The sequence below is a fragment of the Oryctolagus cuniculus genome, chromosome 17 (assembly GCF_051225735.1).
Source record: "Oryctolagus cuniculus isolate XC-2025 breed Fujian yellow rabbit chromosome 17, ASM5122573v1, whole genome shotgun sequence".
In the NCBI taxonomy this organism is placed as follows: domain Eukaryota; kingdom Metazoa; phylum Chordata; class Mammalia; order Lagomorpha; family Leporidae; genus Oryctolagus; species Oryctolagus cuniculus.
The window spans coordinates 24,285,467-24,303,192 of record NC_142883.1 but is presented as its reverse complement, the minus strand read 5'-3'; the positions used below and the strand labels follow the sequence as shown (position 1 = coordinate 24,303,192).

General features: G+C 56.8%; 1 protein-coding gene across 31 annotated transcripts; it reads right to left on the bottom strand.

The window, feature by feature from the left end:
* On the bottom strand, positions 1-11,929 carry NFE2L1 (NFE2 like bZIP transcription factor 1). 31 transcript variants are annotated; one of them, XM_089318089.1, is made up of 6 exons: positions 11,831-11,929; positions 9,262-10,253; positions 4,533-4,748; positions 4,062-4,151; positions 3,688-3,846; positions 1-3,115 (listed from the first exon to the last, which is right to left on the bottom strand). In XM_089318089.1, the coding sequence occupies exons 2-6, from the start codon at positions 9,769-9,771 to the stop codon at positions 1,754-1,756; spliced, it is 2,337 nt and encodes a 778-aa protein (XP_089174215.1). In that variant the 5' UTR covers positions 9,772-10,253; positions 11,831-11,929; the 3' UTR covers positions 1-1,753. The 31 variants fall into 31 exon arrangements, with proteins under 31 accessions (XP_089174215.1, XP_008269581.1, XP_069916907.1 ...); XM_008271359.5 differs by having other exon boundaries at positions 11,707-11,880; XM_070060806.2 differs by having other exon boundaries at positions 4,533-4,715; positions 11,707-11,880.
* Positions 11,930-17,726: the final 5,797 nt, after the last annotated feature.

Genomic DNA, 17,726 nt, shown 5'->3' with positions numbered 1-17,726 from the left:
TCCATTTTATTTTATTTTATTTTGTCATGTGCTCACAGCATCTCGCTCTCTCCTCTCCCTGGCAGGTCACAGAGATAAATTAAAAATAAAATCTACAAAGAAAATAATTTATAAAAGCACTCCCAGGCTCACGCCTTCTATCCCTACTGCTCAGTTAGGATCGGCCCTCCCCGCAGGGGGAGGGGCTCAGTGCTTCCCCCCCAGCTCGCTCCTGGGCGTCTGGGGCAGACAGCACCCCAGAGCCAGGCCAGCATGGGGCAGCAGTGGCAAACAGAAATACAGTGTGGTCCTGGGACCGTCTGGCCCCCCTGGAGCTCTCCCTGCCTCTGCCGCTAGGAGCCTGGGCCAAACTGGGGCTGTGGAGAAGTTACTGTGGCAGAGCCCGGGGGAGGGTGCTCTTCAGCCCCCATTACATGCACTCCTCATTCTTCTAGAAAGAAACCCAAACAGAAAGCAGATGGAGACCTCGGGACAGAGGAGAACAATCCCAAGTGTCACACAGTTACACGGAGTCATTATGGCAAAGAGAACGTTTAGCAGCTTTGAATATTCGGGCATCTCTTTTTTTCTCAACACAAGCATTCTAGACCCTATAAGTGAAACAGGGCACAAGCCCTTAAAAATAAAATCAAAGCGCAAGAGATTCTAAGAGGACTAGATTTGTTGCTGGGTTTTATATAAAGATTTTTGTTTTGTTTTCTTCCCAGTGCCAAGCCCAGTTGTTGGCAGGCAGAGGCCTGCGGGAAGGTCTACTCCCCAGTGTTGTGCTGAATACTGCTTGGAGGTTGTTGCACTGGCTCTTCCTCCAGGTCATCCCCTGCCTCCATGCAGCCCCCAAACAGGAAGGCTACAGGCCCAGTACCCCTGCTCCTGAAGAGCTACAGGTGGCCAGTCAGGGGTGGGGACCACAAACACAGGATGGAAGAGGACAGCATTTACATGCAGGCTCTGATGGAAACAGCGGGAGCCTCAGCCCGCAGCTGGAGCCCAGAGGGAGATGGCAGTGGCAGGGCGGTGAGTGGCATGCTTGGTGTGGGGGCTGCTAACAGGGCCTCCTGACCCTTTCCTGTTTCCTCTGCCCTTTGACCCTAAATGTCCAAGCCAGTTGGGGTCCCAGTGGTTCCCATATGATTGACACATTATAGGCAATATCCCAGGTGCTCCCCTTCAGGGTTGCCAAAGCGCAAGGAGCAGAAAGAGTTAACAAAGCCCCTCCCCAAGCCCGTGTGTGCACCCCCCTGGGGTGAAATGGGGTTTATCACACCAGTTGACACCTAGGCCCACTAGCGTCCCTCAAACCTGCTGCCTGGAATCCTGGCCAGAGCCAACCCTAACCTGCCCTCCGACTGTCTTCCCGCTGGTGTTTTCGGGTTTCCTCCTTTCCAGGAATGAGACTTTCTCCTACTTCCTCCTCTCGCAAGTCCCTTCCCTCCCCGTTCGTCCACCTTCGCTCCGCACGCAGCTCCTCTACCTTCAGAATACCAGCACCACCCTTCCCCCACAGGAAAGGGGTAGGGCTGAGGACCCTGTCCACCCACATGGTCTGGCCACTCCCACTCCACCCCAGTGGGGGAAGGTGAGCCAGACAGCGCCCGCGCCCGCCTCTTCCTGTACACTGACCCGCAGTCATCCATCCCATCTGAGAAGATATATTGGGTAAGAAGGCATTAAAGTCCCCTCGGTAGGTCCAGGTCCAGGCCCAGCCCTTCTCCAGTTTCGGTCTTGGTGAGCGTCACCCCCTTCCTCCCCGGGCTCACTTCCTGCGGTCCTTCGGCTTCCTCTCCTGCCGCCGGGCCTGCTGGTCGGCCATCGTGCGGGGAATGAGGAGCACGCTGCCGTCCCCGGCGTACTGCAGCGCGTACTGGCTGGGCGAGTAGGGCCGCCCGTTCTCGTCGCGCAGCCGCCCGAACACCTCCTGGTACAGGCTCTGGACCTTCTGCTTCATCTGCCGCAGGGAGCGCAGGAACTCCACCTTCTCCCGCAGCAGGCGCGCCTTGTCCCGCTGCAGGTCCTCCACGTCGCGCTCCAGGTTCAGGATGGTGTCCAGCTTGCGCTTGCGGCAGTTCTGGGCCGCCATCTTGTTCTTGCCCCGGCGCCGGATGTCTCGGATGAGGCTCAGCTGGGCCTCGCTCAGCTGGTATTTGGACAGCAGCTCGTTGAACTCCTCCACGGGCAGGTTGATGATCTTGTCGTTGGTGAAGGGGATCTTCATGGCTCGGGCCCGATGCTCATCCCGGCTCATCTGCTTGTCCAGGAAGTCGGCCTGCTTCTCTTTGCTGCCTTTCTTGAGCGCGCTGGGTGGCGGCAGATCAGCAGCGTCGAGGGCACTGGGCGCCATGTTGTACGTGTGGTTGTGACCCACATGCTCCAAGTAGGGCAGGCAGGAGAGCTGAGACGGATCCTGGTAGCTCATGCGGCAGAACTTGGAATACTCGGGCTGGTAGCCCACGGCGCCCTCAGCTTCTTCCAGATCCAGGGTCTCAGAGTCAGAGCTGTAGCCGACAGCACCTTCCTCGGAAAAAGAGGAAGAGGCGGAGGAAGAAGTGGAGGAGGAGGAGGAGGAGGAAGAGGAGGAGGAGGAGGAGGACGAGGAGGTCGAGCTGCCCTCAGAGCTGCTCAGGGAAGATGGGCTATGGCTCGAGTCCAAGGAGAGGCCTGAGTCAGAATCAAACTCGTCCTCCAGCTGCGAGGCCTGCACGGGGTTGAAGCCTTCCTCGATGGCCAGGTCCATCAGGCTGATCTCGTCCAGCATGGCTTCATCCAGCAGACCCCCGAGCGGGTCGGGCAGCTCTGGGCCTGCTGTGTCATTGGCTGTGCCGTTGAGCTGGGGTGGAAAGAAGAGCCCTGCCAGGTTGGTGGAGCCGAAGGTGGAGTTGAGGCTGGTGGAATTGCTGGGGACCAGCGGCAGCAGCGTGGAGCTGCCAGCCACAGACAGGCTCTCCACCTCGGGGCTAAAGAGCGAGAAGTCCTGGCTGCAGCCCCCCAGGGACGCCTGATGCAGGCTGACATTCTGATTGATGGGAGTGTTGGGGGCAAGGCTGTAGTTGGTGCTCAGTGGGTCTCCAGGAGGGGCACTGTACAGAATTTCACTTGCTGATGAGTTCACTTCCATGGCCTGGGAGGGGAGAAGAGCACCACTGTTGACTAGGAGCACACGCCCTCCCGGTGTGCCGCGCAGGCTCCCTACAGAGGCCGCTGCAGGGGAAAGGCCAGAGCCGGGAAGCAGAGCCTGTGCCAGCTCCGGGCCCCACTTGGTCCACCAGGCCTGGCAGTCACAAGAACACCCAGACCGGAGTCGACACCCAGCCACACCAGCTGGGCACAGCGCTCCCGGGTTCCTCCCTCTCTCCCTCTTGAGATGACGAAGGGCTGGCCTGATGACCCTGAGGGCGAGTGAGCCGGTGGTGGCTGGAGAGCGCTATGTGAGTGACTGCTGTCACCAGTGCCCAACCCAGGACGCAGCCACAAAGCGACACACGGAAGCAGGCTCGGTCCTGGGTCCAACACAAACCCCACTCTGATTTGATCTCCCACTACTCCAAGACATGTGGGTAGGCTGCCTCTAAATGTACCCAATTTCCTATGGGTCAAAAATGTTACTCTCACTCCCCCTGCAAGTGCAAAAGCAACCGAGTGTAAAGACGCTCCATGCACAATGTTAGGCCTGTTCCGGCCTGATGACCCTACCTGCATTTCCATGATGGACATGAGATCTTGCCACTGTTGTTCCAAATCAAATGGTGACTCCGTGCCCGTCAGGAGGGGAGACAGGAGGTTGTTCTCAAGAGCTGGGGGCTCACTTTCACTAGGCACGACTTCTGTTAGACTGGAAACATCTGCTGGGAACTAGGGCAGAACAGAGGCTTTAAGGGGGACAAGGAGAGACCACCTTCCGCTTTCCTCCCAGAGACTACCACCTGCTTCTCTCTTCCTTTGAATCCTCCACCAGCAGCCAGGACAAGGCCAGAACCCAGAGCCGGCCCGAGCCGGCCCCTCAGCCAGCCACGGAGGGACCGCGCAGGCTGCCCGGCTCGCTCGTGGGCTCTCCCTGTCCTGCTCACCTCAGCATTCTCCCCAAAGGGGCAGGTGGCCTCCAGCAGCCTAAGGCACTCTTCCAGGGACAGGGCCGTCTGGTCCTCCCCACCAGGCACCTGTGGCAACAGCAGCTGTAAGTTGACTGACCTGGCCTTGGCTGCCTGGGGCTGAAGCCTCTTCCCCAGCACAGCTGCAGGTCTGCAGTCTCCCTCCCATTCCTGGGCCAACGGCTGGCCTCGACAGGAAGGACCCTGGAGCAGGAAGATGCTCTGCCGCGCTCCCCCCGACCCGTCTGTTGCCAAGGCCTGGCCCACCTATGCCCCCTCTGCCCGTCTACATCTGCTGCCCTGACTTGTAGACCCCAACCCAAAAAAGACATTCCGATCTACCCCGCAGGCACAACCTGCTTTCCTAAGGGAAAGTTTCTGGAAGAAAGCCAGCCTGGCTGGTGAGTTTTGGGGGAGCGGGGAGGTACGAACAGGCAGAGGCGTGGGTACCTGTGCAGGGAAGCTCTCCCCAGTCTCTCCATCCACTAGCAGGTTCCGTGCCAGAGCTTCCGCACCCTCGCCTGCCCAGGTGTCCTCCTGCTCGCCTCCATCTCGCAGATCCTTATCCACATCCTGCTCCTTCTGACGATGACTATAGTCAAAAACCTCACGCCCAGCCCCCAGATCAATATCCTGTCGCCAAAGGATGTCAATCAGATCTATGTCCTGAAAGATAGATCACCATGACTTTAGCTCTCGGGTCCTAAGAGGCCCCTCCAGGTCCCACCCCACAAAAGGCCCCTCTCAGGATCACCCCCAACTGATGCTGGGGGAGCCCCTCCCAGCCTTCCACGTGCCAGCCTTCACCCCAACTCCTCTGCACCAGTAAGGCTTCATTCATCCACTTTCAGGTACTACACCTCCCTCCCCCACCAGCACAACCATCCCCGTACAGGTCTGCAGGCTTGGGCTCTGCACCAGGGACACACCCAGGCCACGAGGCAGGGCCACCTCCCCCCTATCTAAGAAGGGAGAAGCAGGAATCACATCTCATTTTAGGAATGGGAATCCCGTAAAAACTTGGTTTGTGGGAAGCTGGCCACACAGCAAGCAAGGGCGAACTCTCAGTGCAGAATTGCTTAGCAGTGCCCGGGCTTGCATCAGCCTGTGGTGCCGTTTCATTTGCATATAGGGGTGGGGTGGGTTGGAGAGGAAAATCCCTGCATTTCCAACCACCTGATGCAACCACTGACATGGGCAGGCCTTCCGAGTCATGCCCCTGGCCCTGGCTCACAGCAGAGTAAGGCCGAGCGCCCCCAACTCTCAAACCCAGGCTCACCTCGAGATCCGTCCCTGCCAGAATCCCCATTCTCAGCTGCTCCGATCCCAGGGGAACCTCAGGCAGTCAGATGATCCCACCAGGCACCCCACCCCTACCAGACCAGCCCCGCGGTAGCCCCTCACACCACTCTTCTCACGCCTTCCTCACCACACCCCAGGACTTGCCCAATCCACATCAGTCAACCCACTCAAGGACATAATCCCCATCACTGCTCAGCTCCCACTCCACCTTGGGTACCAGAGTGCCTCCTGCCTGCTCTACCCTGCACCAACTGCCACCCCCACTTGCCACCAGCGCAGCACCCCAATAAATTGAGCCATTTGGGCTTTCCATATATGCCACCCCCATGGCTGAGCCCTACCCCACAAGCTTAAAGAAACCCTGAAGTGTTGCCTTTCACTCAGGGCTTAAAAATCAAACACTTTCCAGAAAGCAACATCCTTAGCTGCGACTTACCCCCAGCCCTAAGCGGGTATCCCTTCCCAACCGTAACCCTCCCAGATCCCAAGACCTCCCGGAGGTACCTTTCCCTTCAGTTTCCCACATACACCAACCTGAACAGAGGCCCTGGACCCCGGAGCAGAGGGGGGCTGGGCCACCCGGTGGCCAGCCAGCAAAGAGTTAAGGGGCCGGCTGCCTTTGGCATGGCCCCCACCACTGTGAGAGCTGCGGTCCAGGCGGGTCATGGTCTGCGAGAGGAGCCCCAGGGCAGCTGGTGCCGGGAAGCCGGACAGGGGGCTGCAAGGAGCTCTCGGCTTGCAGGGAGCACACCAGGCTGGAAGGGTGGCCCCTTGCTAGCTCCAAGGGGCCCGAGGAGGGTGCCCCGCCCGTGCTGCTGCCTGGGCGGCCCAGCCCAGCCCCCTTCCTCCATCCTTGAGCAGCCCCCTCCCACCTCACAACCCCAGCTCCACTCCGGCGCCTGGCAGCCCCCACCCTGAGCTCACCGCAGAGGCTGCAGTGAGACGGGACTCCCACCCCATGCTCCGTGCTCAAGCTGCAGAGGAAAGCAAGCTCCCGCCTGGGCCTATCCTCCCGCTCCTCCCTCTCCCCCTCCCCACGCCCCCCAAACTTGTTACCTAGGCTGCAGCAAGGAGCCAATCCCCTCCCCCTCCCACCCCGCAGGTCACTGCTGAGGCTGCAGAGAGCCAATCCCCTCCCCCAGGTCAGCAGCTGGGCTGCGGAAAGAGCCAATCCCCTCCCACTGTCGTTACCTAGGCTGCGCCGAGAGCCAATCTCCTCCCCCAAGTCTCCGCTGGAGATGCGCAAGGAGCCAATCCCCTCCCACCGCCTGTTACCTAGCTGCGCGCTGCAGCCAATCTCTGCACCCGGGCGCTGGAGAGGCTGCCGCAAGCACCCGGCCCAGCCCTGGGCCGCCTCCGTCTCCTTGAGGAGATGCACCCAGGGGCGGGCAGCCCCACCCAGCCCAGTCAGTCAGCTGGGGTGGCGCAGTGAGCGAGCCCTGGGGGAAGGGGTGCCGCTGTCCTCCCTCCTGTCGCATCTGCTCATCCAGCCCCCTCAAGACTAGGCAGACACTCCTCCCGCAGCTTCTCCGGGAACCTAAATTCTTTGCTGGGAAGTAGAAGGAGTTTTCCTGTTCCTGAGGCTGTGGCTAGTCCTCCAGGGATCACAAGCCGGGCTGGGCAGGAACCCCCAGCACCCGGCGCCCTCCCAAAAGCCAGGAGCCGCTTGTCACCCTAAAACAGGCTAGACCAGAAGTAAAGGGAAAGGCATTTTCTCACACGTGCAGCGATGTCAGGTGCTGGCCAGGCCCAGCCACGCTCAAGAGCCAGAGGCAAAACCCTGAGGCCCAGCACTAAGGCAGACAAGCGCTCAGCAACACCCTGGCCACAAATCATGTCCCTCCCTCCCAGAGTCCCGCGGTTTTGTTCAAGAACATTCTCTGACCCCCGGACCACACCTCTCCAAGCAGGAAAGAAACCCTACAGAAACCTCCCTGGATAGCTCCCTCCTCAGAGCTGCTCCCTGCAGCCTAAGGTCAGGGCAGAGACAGTATGTTCTCCTGGTCTCCGCCTGCTCCCAGCCGGCAAAGAGCTGTAAACAGGCCACCCCCTGCTCCGGGCACAGTGCCAACCTTGAGGGGAATCCTATCCCTGACAAGGGCCCAGCGATGGCTGCCCATCGAACAGGCCTGGCAGCGGGGAAGCACTGGCACCCCAGGGCTGACGCCGGCTCCAGCAGGGCCTGTCACATGCTCTGGACCCGGGTATTTTTATCCCTGAGTTGCTGAGGAAATGTTGTCCCAGACACACAGTGATCCTCCCCTTCCCCCTGGTGCTGACCCACCCCTACCTCCCAAAGGGAGTGATGGAGGCCTGGGCAAACACAGAGCCTTCCCAAGGGCCGAGAGACGGGGAAAGCAGAGCTCACCCCATTCCACCCACTCCTCCCAGTTACAGCCAGAACACCCCATCCAGGACAGGTATCCCGGGGCCCCCGAGTCCAAGTCCAGTTCCACGCACTCCTGAGGCCACAGCACGGAAGCAGAGCCTGAGATACACTTCTACAGACCACTGGCCCAAGACTAGAGCCCACCTGAAAGACAGCGGAAGACAGAAAGAAGTCGAGTCCTCAGTGTCACTACAGATCTCAGACAACAGACTCTAAAAGGGAAGAAAAGCTCCGGCTCCCATGCGCAGAAAAATCCCAGTCTCTAGGCCGGGGACGAGGCAGCCGAGCCGAGGGCAGGGTTTCTCAGCTCCAGCACTGACAACGGGGTCACATCACTGGGGCTTGGGCTGTCCTGTGCTGTTCATGCCTGGATTCTACTCACTAGGCACTACCCCACCCTACCAGTGTAACAACTACGGCTGCCTCCAGACAGTGCCTGGGCAGAAGTCGCCCCCAGCTGCGACCACTGCCTGGCCGAGCAGCAGCCACACTCCCTGACGGTCGCTGCCGATCACAGGACTGAGCCCAGGAACAGGCTGCGACACGGAGGGAAGCAAGACGCGGCTAGAGCTGGCGGGCAGAGGAGCCGTGCTCCGCGGCATGTCAGCCCTCTGGTGTCCCCACCTTGGGAAACCCAGCCCAGCACGAAGCAGCGTCTCCCTCACCAACAGCCAGGGAAAGGCAGCAGGCCTTCTGTCAAGCTCCTAAAGGCTGAGTGGCAAGCCAGATCTGAGACAGGGCTCAAAGCAGTCTTGTGCTGGTGGGACAGGAGCAGCAGTCGCCATTCGCACCGTTAAGAGCCACGTGACAGACGCTAAAGATCTCAGATAGCTCCCAGCCAGCTGGCCTGGGCGCAGAACGCAGTTCCTCTTCTAGCTCCCAGCCCCCCTGCCCTCCCCCTGCAGTGGGCCTTCAGCAAGAACAGGAGCCGTGGCCCTCTCCCGGCCAAGAATAACTGTCCAGATCTACCCCTTGGCTCAGGCCCAGGAGAGCTGAATTATCGGACCTTACAACAGGCCTGACCGCAAAGCAGGAGGGCTTTAGGATATATATGTGTATTTCCATGTGCGGGGAGGTACAAGGCGAAAGTCCACAAAGTATTTGTGTCTTAGCAACAGATATACACGGCATCAAAGCCCATCACAACATGACTCCCTCCCCCACCCCAGGCCTCCAGCAGTCATGTTGAAATCCAAGCAGTAAACACCCTGGCATGTCCTAGGAACCTCCCACTGCCCTGACAGTACATTTAGAGGTGGGTCCATGGTTCAAAACAGGGAAATGCTCCCAGCCCCCAATCCTAAGGCTGGACAATCCGGCCCATTCCCATCCATGAACAATGCCCTAAGACTTCCCTGCCCCACCCCCACTTTTCCCCCACCCCAGTCTGTCTGGTTCTTTACAGAGCTCCATGCCAGGACCAGAGTCCTTCAGGAACAGCCCACCCCCCAGCCCCAGGCCCCACCCACTCACCACAGGGCCACTAACCTCTTTGGTTAAGTCTCCACTGACTGGAGGGGCCACGGCCCCCAAATCCTCCAAATCTTCACTGAATCCCTGCTCCGTTTCGCTCTCTCGCACCCCGTTGTCTGGGCCTGTCACATCCTGGAGGCCACTGGAACTCTCGAGGGCGAGGCCTGCGCTGGGCTGGCTGCCAGAGACAGACCCCTCTGGGTCCCGGTGAACCAGCCAGGCGTTTACCTCAGTGGTTGGCACCTGGAACCTGTCCAGGGCCCTCACCTGACTGAGGAGCCGCCGGGCAGTGAAGTAATTGTCCAGGTCTATGCTCTTGGGGTGGATACCATAGCCATCCAAGGTATTCCTCAGGTTGTGGAACTGGGTCTGAGTATAGGCAGAACTGGGCCCCAGGATGATCTCCCGGAGCGGGGGAAGCTGCGAGGTCAGGTAAGTATCCACGTCCACCCGCACCCCAATCAGACTCAGCAGAATGGTGAACTGGAGAAGTCCTTCCGTTAAGTATTTCTTCAGAGAAAGCATTGCTGAAGGACCAGAATGTTTATGCTTTTTGGTTTTTAAATCTTCCAAAAGACAAATCAAGGCCACTGCTCTGGCGCTCCAGCCAGCAGGTCTCCCTCCTCAGGGCCAAACACTGCACCCCACCCTGGCAGGTCACCGGGGCTGAGCTCCCCGACGGCCGCAGAGGACAGCACAGCCCGTGGAGCCAAGGCCACACTCCAGACCACATTCACTTTTCCCTTCGTGCCACCTCACCTCTGAGAGCAAACGGCTCCTAACCCAGTCCAGGCCTCGGGGCCCACGCGACTTCCTTACTCACATCAGCCGGCCTCTCTGTAGACTCCACTGCACGCTGTTCTCAGCAACAGCTGATGGCCTTTTTTTTTTTTTTTTTTCCTTCTGCCTCCTAAGGTTTATTTTCTTTGGCTGGAGCTACAGGCCTTTTGTCTTGGGTCAGAGTGTCCCGCCTCCGCCACACTTACCAGGGGGGTTTCCAGAGAAACCTGAAATGGGAATCAAGAGCAACAGGATGAGGCTCCGAACTTTTCACACCATCGCAGGGTAAGAGACTGCTCACGGGAAAGGCGGGCAACGCATTAAGAAAAAGAACTTCCACAGGAAAACTTATCACTTGTGTTCTCGCAAAATAAAGAAAGAATAAAGCCACCTGTTAGAACGGCCACCAAAAAGGAGGGTACCGACCCAAAAGGGTCTGTTCTAAGATATTAAATTTGAAATATCCTAAAAAGCGGCTTGCTTTGGAAAAGCAGGCGATGCCTGTGGCACCCAAATATCTCAAATATCATTCTTTGTCTAATATACCAACTCCCCCCACCCCCACCCCGGCACATTACAGCTTCTATTTTCAGCACGAGAAGACCATTTCCTATCTTAAAGGAAAGTTCTCCTCCCGGAGAGAAAACTGCCTACAACCTACAACCTCTGCCCTTCCAGTTCTAAAGGGGAGGGAGGTTATTAACAAGTGAGAGTGTGAGACACCGGACCACACTTGGGCCACCCCTTCACACCAAAGAACGTCTTTCATTTCCCAACTTAGAAATCCTATTTTTTTTCTATCAGCCTCCAATTATAAGGGGGGGGGGGGGCACCAGAATTTGGTATCCCGAGGCTGCACAGGCAGGTTTTATCTTTATTCCTATGACCTTCTGAGCCAAGCTGAGGATATGGCCAAGTCCTCACCCCAGACTGCCAAGTGGGGAGAAGGTTAAATCTGCCTTTCGGTTTCTGGTCTCCATTAATCTCATAAACCAAGACATCCCCCTCTCCTCTACCCCATCCACCCGCTTCACGCTGAAGGGGAGGCGAGAGCTACAGACACACACACAACACACGCCCCTCTCCGCTCAGAGTAAACACAACTGCGACCCAGAATCCCTGCTTACGCTACTCTCCCATTCGCACGCCATTTATCACTGAACTCTCCAAGGGGCCGATTAAGTTCCAGAAAGCGGGCAAAGTCCCTTAAAGATCTCGAGGGAGGGCCAGAGGCCCTGGCGAGAGTCCGGTCCCACCCTGTCCCGGGTACCCGAGTCCGGCGGGGACCAAGTCGCCATGCCCACTCTCGGCGCCTCGGCTTCGAGCCTTCTGGGGCGGCGAGCGAACAAGTGCTACTTTGCTGGCCTTGACCCACCCTTAAAGGAAAACCTCTCCCCGCCCTCCGGCCCTGTGGCCCCACCCCGCTCCCTACCCGGGCCTCACACCACGCCTTCTCGGGCCCTCGACCCTCCCTAGTCCATCCCACCCCAGAGCCGGCTTTCTCCTGGGCGCCGCGGCCCGTCCACGACAGGCCTAGGACCCCAGTCCCGCCAGACACCTGGCTCGGCCGCCCAGCACCCGCCTCCTGCCCCTCAGCCACATCCCGCCGCCCCTCACCCCATAAGCCTCGGCCCCGGGGCGCTGTGCCCCTCCCTTCAGGGAAAGGAATGTGCCCGATACCCGCTGCTGAGTTCAGCGTCCGCCACAGCAGGCCCTCAGCCTGAGTCCGAGGCCGCCGCCACCGCCGGCCGGCCTACAGCTCCCCAGCCTCCGCTTCCCTCCCCGCCCCCTCCTTCCACCTCACTCGGAAGCCCGCCCGCCACGGCCATCAGAAACAGTTTCTCCAATCAACTAGCAGAGACCGCGGCCGCCGCCGGATGTTGCTCTGACTGACAGCAGAGAGGACCCAATAGTTGAATGGGTCTCCTCCTCTCTGGGCCCATTTTCCTAAGACTGACATGACCCACGGCCCAATGGATATCTAGGCCCGCCCCGCGTCCTGGGCCCACCAATGAGTGGAGCAAAGGCCGTAGGGTCCGGCGTTCTGGACTACCCCGCGGCGTTTGCTCGGCGGGTGGTGTTGCAAACTGTGCGCTTCTAGGGCATTCTGCGTTGAGGAACTGAGAGCCTGAGACAGGGGTCGGGAGGAAGTATCGCCACCCAGGCGCGGAATTTTTCCCCGCGAGGGTGCCCACGGTGACTTGCAAAAGTCCAGTGAGACCCGAGGGTGGTCGAGACGGGGCACGGAGCATGTGGTTCATATGGCGGCGACGCTCTTGCCGCCATCTTGAGTGCTGGCAGCGGAACCAGGTCGTCCGGCTCCCCTTCCGTGTAGGCCTGGGCTCAGCCACCTGGGCAGGCGGGATGGTGCGTTGTACCGCCCAGGCAAGGGTGCTGTGGGGACTGCCGGGGAGACCGGTGGTCTCCACCTTGGTGGAAAGAAGCGGTGGTGTAATAGCGATTTTTGTCATGATAGAAACATCTCAGAACTTAGTTTTGCTGCTCAAGAACTTTGTCCAATTTCCAGAGTTCTCCAGTGAAGTCTAGCCACATTTCAAAAACATGTTTGTGACTCCTCAACGTTGTTGTTGTTGTTTAATATTTATTTATTTATTTGAAAGAGGTACACAGAGAAAGAGAGGGAGAGAGGTCTTTCATGTGCTGGTTCACTCCCCAGTTGGCCACAATGCCTGGAGCTGAGCTGATCCGAAGCCAGAAGCCTGGAGCTTCCGCCAGGTGTCCCACGCAGGTGTAGGAGCCCCAGGACTTGGGCCATCTTCTGCTGTGGGATGCCAGAGCCACAGGCGGAGGCTTAGCCTACTGTGCCACAGCGCTGGCCCCGTTAATTTACAACCCCCCACATCAGCTTGCAAGTCCCAAGGCCTTTCTGGAGAGATTCTGATTTAACTGCGGTGGCTGCCTGGGTCCTGACACCCGGTTTAGGGAGTCACTGAGTGGCGGTTTTTACTGTTCGCTTCCGAAGCTCATGGATAGTGGGTATTATGAAAGGACCTTTCTGTGTATTTGAAAGGCAGAGGGAGCAAGAGAAAGAACTGCCATGTTGGCCGGCGCCGCGGCTCACTAGGCTAATCCTCCGCCTAGCGGCGCCGGCACACCGGGTTCTAGTCCCGGTCGGGGCGCCGGATTCTGTCCCGGTTGCCCCTCTTCCAGGCCAGCCCTCTGCTGTGGCCAGGGAGTGCAGTGGAGGATGGCCCAGGTGCTTGGGCCCTGCACCCCATGGGAGACCAGGAAAAGCACCTGACTCCTGGCTCCTGCCATCGGATCAGCGCGGTGCGCCGGCCGCAGCGCGCCGGCCGCGGCGGCCATTGGAGGGTGAACCAACGGCAAAGGAAGACCTTTCTCTCTGTCTCTCTCTCTCACTGTCCACTCTGCCTGTCAAAAAAAAAAAAAAAAAAAAAAAAGAACTGCCATGTAGGGGTTCGCTCCCCAGATGGCCTGCACTGGCCAGAGCTCCGCTAGGCGGAAGCCCAGGGTCTCCGATGTGGAGATCCTAATACTGAGCTCTCTTAGCAGGGGTCTGCTCAGGACCTGGGGCTGGGAATCTAACCGAGGTTCTCCAGTATGGGATATAGACATCTTAACCACCAGGGAAAGCACTTGTTCTGCCGTGACTTTTTTTTTTTTTTTTTTTAAGAAGATTTATTTATTTGAAAGGCTGCATTACAGAGAGGAGGAGACAGAAATCTTCCACCTACTGGTTCACTCCCCAAATGGCTGCAGAGGCTGGAGCTGGGCTGGTCCAAAGCCAGGAGCTTCTTCTGGGTCCCCCTCGTGGGTGCAGGGACCCAAGGACTTGGACCATCCTCTGCTGCTTTCCCAGGCACATTAGGAGGTTGTCTTACCCGCTGCGGCGCAGTGCCGGCCCCTGCCATGAACTTTTTGAAGTACCCTGGTACACCAGTATGCATTCATTGAATCCTTACAAAACTACCCAGGCTGGTTTACTGTATGAAAGACTGGCTCAGGGCCCAGCGTTGTGGTGCAGCGAGTTTACCTGCCACCTGCAATGTCTGCATACCATGAGTGCCTGTGTCAGTCCCGGCTGCTCCACTTTTTTTTTTTTTTTTTTTTTTTTTTTTGCAGGCAGAATTAGTGAGAGAGAAAGACAGAGAGAAAGGTCTTCCTTCCGTTGGTTCATCCCCAAAATGGCCGCCACGGCGGGTGTGCTGCGGCAATCCAGTGCCAGGAACCAGGTACTTCTCCTGGTCTCCCATGGGGTGCAGGGCCCAAGTACCTGGGCCATCCTCCACTGCCCTCCCTGGCCACAGCAGAGAACTGGACTGGAAGAGGAGCAACCGGGACAGAATCCGGCGCCCCAACCAGGACTAGAACCCGGGGTGCTGGCGCCACAGGCGGAGGATTGTCCCAGTGAGCCATGGCACCGGCCATCCACTTCTTTTTTCTTTTAGAGTTAGAGAGGAGAAGTTGGGGAAGGGGAGTCTTCCCTCCGGTGGTTCACTCCCCAGATGGCTGCATCTGCAGGAGCTGGGCCTAGCCAAAGCCAGGAGCCGGGAGCAGCTTCTGCATCTCCCATGAGGGTATAAGGGTCCAAGGACCTTGTGTGAGGAGTCAGGTGGGTTAATAGGGTGATCCCAGTGGAAATTTGGGGTGCTTTCCCCCAAAGGTTGTCTTTAGCAAGGTCAGAAGTACCTGCCTACCCACTCTTGGAATGCTTCCACTTTTACCATAAGAATAGCAAGGGAGTGGTGATTCTACCCTCCAGCGGCACAGCTCACTGTAAACCAATTAGGTAGCCCCCCCCCCCCACTTTGGTTTTTTGTTTTATCTGAGCAAGCGAGATAGGGTAAAGGATTGTAAATTAGGTCTTGGTGGGCTTTGTCCCCACCTTGTAACTGAATGAAAATCTGATTGTCAAGATTTTTTTCCCAAAATTGTGCTTAAAAACCCAGCACTTTGGGTTTTGTTTTGTGTTGTTTTTTTTCTCTCTCTCTCTCTTGGAATCCCTCCTCCATGCCACTCTGGCTAGAGGGCTTTTACTCTAATAAATCTTGCTTTTTAAATCTCTGCTTGTCCGCTTGGAAATTCTTCCATGTGAGACAAAGAACCTAGGTAGTAATATGCTCTCCACCGCTGTTTTCCTGTAACACTTGGGCCATCGTTCACTGCTTTCCCAGGCCATAGCAGGGAACTGGATTAGAAGTGGAGCAGCTGGGACTGGAACCAGTGCCCATATGGGATGCCGGCACTGCAGGCGGCAGCTTTTCCTGCTAAGCCACAGCACCAGCCCTAGGCTCCACTTCTGATCCCTCTAATTGGGCAGATCCCTGCTAGTGGGCCTGGAAAGCAGCAGAGATGGCCCAAGTGCTTGGGCCCCTGAACCCATGTGGGACACCCAGAAGCTCCTGTCCGCTGGCTTCAGACTGACTCTGCTCTGCCCGTTGCAGCCATTTGGGGAGTGAACCAGCAGATGGAAAATCTCTCTCTCTCTCTCTCTCTCTCCTCTCTCTCTCTTCTCTCTCTCTCTCTCTCTCTCTCTCTCTGTAACTCTACCTTTCATATAAATAAATATGTATTAAAAAAAAGTGGTTCAGAGAGCACGTTTTACTTATCCATCTTACTGCTCTTCTCGCAGTACATATAGGAATATAAACTCCATGAGGACTAGAATTAAGTGCATTAGCGTTATGTATCCTTAAAACAGCAGTGAGTGAAATAGGCGCTCCCTAAATACTCACCAGTTGAAGGGGACTCAAGTAGACAGGCATGTGATTGGAAGTTCCTGTTAAAAGCAGAAATTCACTAGCCACACCTCGGAGCAGGGCTACCTTGCAGGACGTGGCATGCTGCAGTGAGCATTCAGCCCATGAGCGAATGAGGCCATGGAGGAAACTGTTGCTGATGGGTAAGAGAGAGGGAGAAGTTTAAGTGTGACCATTAACTCTCAGATCAGGGGAGTTAAGAAGAAAATACTAAAAGATACCAAGATACCAAGGCTCAACAGGAGTTACAGTCCTTAAGTACAAGACTTTTGGGGGATGGTAGGAGGACAGATAGCATAGTAAGAGCAGTTGGTGTTAAATAAACCTAATTATTAGTATTATTTGTATTTATTTATTTATTTTGAAAAACAGAGCTCACACGCACTGGTACACTCCCCAAATGCCCACAACAGTTAGGGCTGAGCCAGTGCCAGGAACTCAATCCCGATCTCCCACATGGGTAGCAGGGACCCAATTACTTGAGGCATTACTGCTGCTTCCCAGGGTCCACATTATCAGGAAGCTGGAGTCAGGACCTGGAGCCAGGAATTGAACTCTCCAATGTGGTATGAGGGTGTCTTAACTGCTAGGCTAAACATCCTTTCTGGTTGTTTGACATAGCAAGTATGGAATAATTTTTTTAAAGACTTATTTATTTGAAAGGAGGAACTAGATCTTCCATTTGCTATTCACTCCCCAAATGGCCACAAAGGTCGGGGGTGGGCCAGGCTGAAGCCAGGAGCCAGGAGCTTCATCTGGGTCTCCCACATGGGTAGCAGGGGATCAAGGACCTGGGCCGTCTTCCTCTGCTTTCCCAGGCCATCAGCAGGGAGCTGGATTGGAAGTAGAGCAGCTGCAGAACTCAAACCGGTGCCCACATGGGATGTCAGGCCTGCAGGCAGAGGCTTAACCTACTATGCTTCAGTGCTGGCCCCTGTTTGTGTTTCCTAAGCGGACCTGTTGCCTCAGATGAGAAAAGTCATATAGGGATGAAAGACTAACAAGAAAACATACATACACACTCACTAAAATGAAATGCTGCCGCTGTACACGGGGAGACCACACTGGGAAGATGAGGTGTGATTCTGTTACACTACTTCCAGAGCTTAAATCCATGCGGCACTTTTTTTTTTTTTAAAGATTTATTTATTTACTTGAAAGTCAGAGTTACACAGAGAGTGAGGAGAGGCAGAGGTCTTCTATCCAATGGTTCACTCCCCTGGCCGCAACGGCTAGAGCTGTGCCGATCCAAAGCCAGGAGCCAGGAACTTCTTCTGGATCTCCCAAGTGGGTGCAGGGGCCCAAGGACTTGGGCCATCTTCTACTGCTTTCCCAGGCATAGCAGAGAGCTGGATTGGAAGAGGAGCAGCCGGGTCTCGAACCGGCGCCCATACAGGATGCCAGTGCTTCAGGCCAGGGCATTCACCCACTACACCAGAGCACTGGCCCCCACTTGGCCACTTTTTAATGACCTATAAGCACGTTGGCTAGCTCTCTCCTGTCTCCTTTCCCTTCCACCTGGGGTCCTGGGTGTGGGTGGAGGGGCCCATGTTAGGAAGGCAGTAAGTTGAGTGGAGAGATCCGGTTTTGTCCACAGCTAACTTTCTTTTGGCTTCGTTTACAGTATATAAGTGTGTGTTGCCATTATTTGAATGTTGACTTGGAGGGAGATGGATCAGGAACTGTATTACTGTGTTAAAGGATGCCTGGGAAGTAGCTGGGGAAAGTTTCTGGTTCAGCCATTTCACCTGGTGAGGAGGAAAAGGGAGAGACCTAGTGGCAGGGCTGAGGAGCCCACAAGCAGAGACACTGCCTCCCTGGCAGCCGCGGGGGATTAGGCCTGGCAGGGAGTGGCGCCCACGATACTTAATGCTCCACGACAGAGTGTAGAGACCAAAAGGACTGCTTTCCACTGTCTCAAGGTCCAGATCAAGCCTGAGCAGCTGCAGACCTTCCCCA

Coding starts and splice junctions, on each gene's coding strand:
- NFE2L1 (XM_089318089.1), bottom strand. CDS start 9,771: ATGCTTTCTCTGAAGAAATACTTAACGGAAGGACTTCTCCAGTTCACC. Junction 4,152..4,532: donor GGGAGAGCTTCCCTGCACAG/GTACCCACGCCT, acceptor CTGTTGCCACAG/GTGCCTGGTGGGGAGGACCA. Junction 3,116..3,687: donor TGTCCATCATGGAAATGCAG/GTAGGGTCATCA, acceptor CTCCCCTCCCAG/GCCATGGAAGTGAACTCATC.